Source organism: Anarrhichthys ocellatus, unplaced genomic scaffold (genome assembly GCF_004355925.1).
Source record: "Anarrhichthys ocellatus isolate YVR2014 unplaced genomic scaffold, GSC_Weel_1.0 scaffold11, whole genome shotgun sequence".
Taxonomy (NCBI): domain Eukaryota; kingdom Metazoa; phylum Chordata; class Actinopteri; order Perciformes; family Anarhichadidae; genus Anarrhichthys; species Anarrhichthys ocellatus.
The window spans coordinates 10286174-10291813 of NW_022280041.1; the positions used below are offsets into that span (position 1 = coordinate 10286174).

At 44.4% G+C, this 5640-nt stretch overlaps 1 protein-coding gene across 4 annotated transcripts in view; it reads right to left on the minus strand.

Annotated features, from left to right (window-relative positions):
- Positions 1-5640, minus strand: part of nlgn2a (neuroligin 2a) — a 163085-nt gene that overhangs the window by 49856 nt on the left and 107589 nt on the right. For all 4 annotated transcript variants that reach the window (XM_031850811.1, XM_031850808.1, XM_031850810.1 and 1 more), the window contains one exon: positions 5434-5583. In XM_031850811.1, the coding sequence (XP_031706671.1) occupies positions 5434-5583 (150 nt within the window). The remainder of the gene's footprint in view (positions 1-5433; positions 5584-5640) is intronic.

A 5640-nucleotide genomic window follows, 5' to 3' on the forward strand; every position in this document is an offset into this window, starting at 1 on the left:
TTTTTTTCTCCCCTCGCACAGAGTCAAGAGGACTCTGCTCATCAATTCCGCCGGAGGTTGCTATGGAGACTGAGAACAGTGTGTGTGTGTGTGTGTGTGCAAGCGTTTGGGAGAGGTGTCTGAGTCTTAATATCTTCTCTGGTCCCGTCAGGACACGTTTCACATCGATGTCTGGTCGTGGGACCACACACACACACACACACACACACACTCACACACAGTTTGAGCAGGCATTTTTCACTCCATACTCCCTGAATCCCAAAGTTGTACACAGTTTAAAAAAAAAAAAAAAAAAAGAAAAAAAACGACTTAGCACAACACATTCAAGCCTGTGTGTGTTCAGTCTACGCATCGATAATGATGTCATATCCGCTGCATGCATGTGGGCACGAAGCATTGTAGAGCATATATAATTGTGCTGTAGATGAATGTCTGCTCTAGTGCACACTCTAAAGTGGCTCTGCAGGTTTTATTTTTAGCATCACAGGCAAATGCAGTCCCTCTACCTCCCCCCTCTCTCTCCATCTCCTCCCCCTCCCCCTGCTCTCTGCCCCTTCTCTCTTATCTCTCTCCCACTGTCACGTCGCTCATCTCTCAAAATCTCTGTGTCTGTGTGTGTGTGTGTGTGTGTCTTGGCCAGGGCATGCACACACATACACAGCTCATGCTGCATGCAGTATGTCGACATGTGTTGCAGCTCCAAAAAAATGCTTCAAGCTCTGTACTCTGTTCCACCCCTCTGCTCTCATCATCATCGTTAATGTCAGAATGAATGCATAGTCTCCCTTTCATCTCTCTCTCTCTCTCTCCTGCCCTTGTTCACCCACCCAGATTCTCACATTCTGGGGGAGGATATAAAAAGCTCATTTGGGGTGGAGGTGACGTATATGTACTGTAAGCATGTCTGTCCCAGAGGTGGCCGGGGCCAAGGTCAAGCGCTCAGTGGCCCGGCGAGGCTTTTCATTACATATCGAACTCCGCAGAATTCCCCGCAGAGACGCACGCTCGCTGGAGGCTGCCTGCTGCTTCCTCCCTGAGCCCGGTCTGCTGCTGGAGAAACATGTCTGCCTGGGTGCAGACAGGTGCATTTCCACATTAGCATATGGATAGAGCCGGGCGCGTTCCGCTATATGCGAGTGATTCCATGGTGGTTAGCATTTGCGGAACCCTGGCAGGACTGGAGAGGCGGCTGTTAAATAAGGGTGTCAGTGGAGACGGAGAGAGAGAGAAAAGATCACATCTCTCAATCAGCCAGAAGGAAAGAAAGATTGAAAAGGTTGATTTCTCTTCCCTGACCCCTATTACTGCGATTCCTGTCTGTCTGGGCTTGATTTCTTTTACCTGAAGTGTTCTCATATATGGACAATGCGTGAATGCATACATGCAGTCTAGAAGAAATGGAGGTTAGCAGAGAGAGTGCAGAATGCATTTACATAGTTTACATATTAAATATATAATAATAATACACCCCAAAAGCTATGAGTCCTAAATACTGTTTCACAATGAATTAAGGTAAGGAAATAAAAAGCCAAGCGGGTCCAAAGTTACTCTGCTGTTACTGAGCTTTCATCACGTTCATTTCATTTTGCCACCTCAACTAACAAAAGTGAGAAGGTGCTCCAACTGAAATTCCAACTAATCTCACCCAGTCCTCCAGCAGTGGTCTTAACCCCTACTGTGCAAAGCAAGTTCCTTGTGGTTCACTGGTTAGACCAACTTCCACCAAACTAAAGGTCTTGTGTTCAAACCCTGCTTCAACCAGCATGCCTTATGAAGATACTCCTCCCACTCCCATGGCTATAGGTTTACTCCAGCTCTTAAAAAGACATCAACCAAAATAACCCAGTTCCATGTAGTTTCCAAACTTCTCCAGTCAAACGATATCTGCATTCAATACCCTTTGTGCCCAGATCGATTGTATGGTTTTGCACGCAGCCAATCACAGCAAGCTTTCGATTTAATGCGACGGTGTGATTGGCCCACTACCGGAGTAGCCACAACCCACATGCTCTGTGGTTTGGAGAAGTCGAGCGCAGTGCATTTGACGGGAGTTGGCATTTCAGCATGCCGAGATGCCACCAAAACATCTGTGGCAATAATACCACATTTAAAATACCAACTATAAGTTTTAATAAGCACCAGTGCATTCAAATGACCTCCAGCTGTAATCATCAGGATTATTAAAACACCCTACTAAATTGAAAATGAACAGCAATGCAAACAATGTCCAACCTTCACAGTAACTTGTGGTAGGCTTAGTAAACTTTTGGACTGCTGACTGAAGCTAAAGCAAACATCTATAAACTCCCAATATGTGCTGGAGAGATTGAAGATAACCGTTTCTGTCTGGCAGGCACGCAGTGTTTAGTTTGCATTTCACATGACCACATCGAGCTGCTGTATCAATAATTCCCGCGTTGCCCTTCCAAATCAGCATGTCTGATTGCTGAAGCAAGAACACAAACACAGTGGAAGCCCTCGCAGCGTAGCCACAGAGCAGACATTGATATGCATGAATGCACGCAGCTCCACGTGCTTGACGCACACCACCTCTAAAAAAACACATACAAATGTGCATTTCTAACCCCCCCCCATACTGGCTTCTCTGTATCTCTCTCCCTCTCCCTCTCTGTCAAAGTAAAATGCCATCCATCATGTAGGATGCATGGTGCGAAAGATTACTCACATTTCTCCTAATCATGGCCAAATTGCACTGGATGGCTCTCATATTTGGGAGGGAGCTGCGGTGTTCTCTTTGCATACAAATGACAGAAGTCTCCCTCTAAATTTGCTTTCTCCTTGATGCAAGAGATGCCACCAGACTAGCGAAGAGAGAGAGACGAGTGAAGATACCGGGACGGGAGATGAATAAGATCCAGTCCTACCTAACGCCCATCCAGTGACATAGTAACAATCTGAGACAATGTAGTACTTATCACCGTTATCTTCTTTTTTACTTTAATCAAATTCAGTGAAAACCTCGTGAGTAGCTGCTGATATTTCCGACTCACTTTACTATCCTTAAAAACTAAACTTCTGTTATTAATCCACTCACTTGAATTCCTTCTGATCCAAATTATTTTTACATCTAAAACTCTAAACGACAAAAGTTTAAAGAATTAATCATTTGTTTGATAAAACTTTGTCTTATTATGAAGCCCATTTTGCGTCAATTAAGAACTGTCAACCTGATAAGATCATCAACCGTTGGGCCTTTTTTTGTCATGATAACACTGCAATCATCTAAGTCACTCCTACATATGGGAACTCCATGTCTCCATGTCTCCCCATCACAGGTCGTCTGACACGTTGTAAACAAGCAAACAGGGTAGAAGGAATATTGAAACCACTTGGAGGTAGAAAAATGGCGATAATAATTCCCTGATTCCATAATGAAACTGTGTGTGTGTGTGTGTGTGTGTGTTTTCTACTCCTAATAAAACTGGATAACCTGGGACATGGTTTCAAGCTCGGGTAGAAACCAGCAAGAGTAAACGCTAGATAAAAAAAATAAAAAATCATCCAACTGGAAAACCCAGCCCAGTGTAGCAACTGAGAATAACTAGCACTAGTTCTACAAGTCATTAAATGTCGTCTGCAACACTGACTGCTCGTCCCTTCAGGCCTCCCTCCAAAGCCACTCCCCCAAATTGATCAATATGAAGGAATTCAAAGAACATGTCTTGTTGTTAGCACTCATAGCCGTCACGCTAGCAGCTTGTGGAGGACTCCGGTGTCGAGCGATGAGAATGTCACACACTGGTTTCCTGACAGCTTCAACCATCTTTGACAATAGTCACATTTTAGATAGAATTACAGAATAGAAACACTCTAGGTAATTGCAGGCAAATAAAAGAAGTCTGTCATTATTGTAAATGCTGTGTAAAGTCTCAGAAGAAGCACACAGAAGCGTCCTTCAAAAAAGAACCAAAACAAATGCGGAGCAACCGATTTTAAACAGCTTCCAGCAGCCCACTCTCTCTTTGGCTAATGAAATATCTAATGCACTTGGTTCGCTTTAGTTAGCACCTGCCTCCTTAGAGGCATGTTCCTCCTCTCCAAGCTAAATGACTTGGTCTCAACAGAGCGAGACAGAGTAACAAAGAGGAGAAGTCAAGTGTATTTTTTAGGAAAAGGATGACGAGCTCGTACCAGAGAGCCGAGGCAACAGATGATACTCTCTTTTTATTCAGAAGCCTGGCTATGGCAGAACCTCATGCAACCCGAGCAGACAGGTTACAGTATGCCTACTGCACTCGCTCTGTCGAAGCCACATTAACTCCATTCCAAATCCCTCAACCTTCAATGTGTGCCGTGTCTGGTAGCAACGGCTCAAAAGTGCATCATAACCATGCCTTCTCCGACCAAAACACACCGTCAAGGCATTCTCCTTTTTACAATCCTCAGCCTTTGTGGAATGAATTATACAGCTGCAAAATAGACGAGGTTGCAGGCACCGGGGCGACGGCGCGCAGTTAAAATGAAGAATTGTGAGGTGCATTTCTGTGTCAGTAAAAATGCCAGATCTGTATCTGATTTGCATGCTTGTTCCCGTCTCCGCGTTTCTCCCTCTCATAAAAGGCCTTTCCGAGAGAGTTACTAACTGGAGACAGTATGCAGGACTCGCTCGCCGAATAAATAATAGAGTGAGTGGACACATGGCGAGAAGGTCAAAGGTGGTGCAAGTCCATAAATCTCTTTCTAGCCTAAGGTCGTGAGTGTTTGCCTGTTGAACTCACTGCTGAAAGAGAAAGAGACACAGAACTCTCACTGCTTGTGATGAGAAGATGAGGATATTTCTCACTTTGGTACTTGAAGAAATGCTTATTAGAACAATACCAAAAACAATGTGGAGTTTTTGCTGGCACTCAAATGTATCTGTAATCTATCTCCTTATATCTCTGAACATTTTTCGGCAAAAAAAAATGGTTTTCAATTACAATCCGGATGAAAAGATGATGAGGAGTTCAGTCACAAGCACAGAAATCTGATCAGATCTTCTAAAAAACACTGCGACAGTCCTTGCCGTGCAAATCAAATGCTCCTTTTAAACCAAATTCAACATTTAGTGTTGTTTTGTTTGAGACACACGATGTGCTTCTTTTTGGTGGAGGGGGTTTGAAATGGCTCGCGGGCCTTTCATGAAACCCTTGCATTCAAACAAAGTGTAAACACATAATCAGTGTTCAGACCAGAATAATCAACAAAGCAAATCCATAAGAAAAGTGAGCGCTCATGATCAACGCCTGCACTCGTTGTCATTATATTGATCAATTGTATTGAAGTCGTACATCACCGGCTTCATCAAGAAGATATCTGCTGAGAGACATCGGCTTTGCGATTATGATTGTTTTGTGATAGGAGTGAGGAGGTTAAATGTATTATCCTCAGAGTAACAGGAATGTCTGTGGGGAGCGTGTGCCGATCACTTACCGAGCACCCCCAGCCGGTAGTTCATGGTCACCACGATCACGTTGCCGTAGGCGGCCAGGACGCTGGCGTCAAACATGTTTCCGGTGCCCTCCATGTAGGAGCCTCCATGAATGAACAGCATCACCGGCTTCTTCCTGCGGTCCCGGATATCTACACACACACACACACACACACACACACACACACACACACACACACACACACACA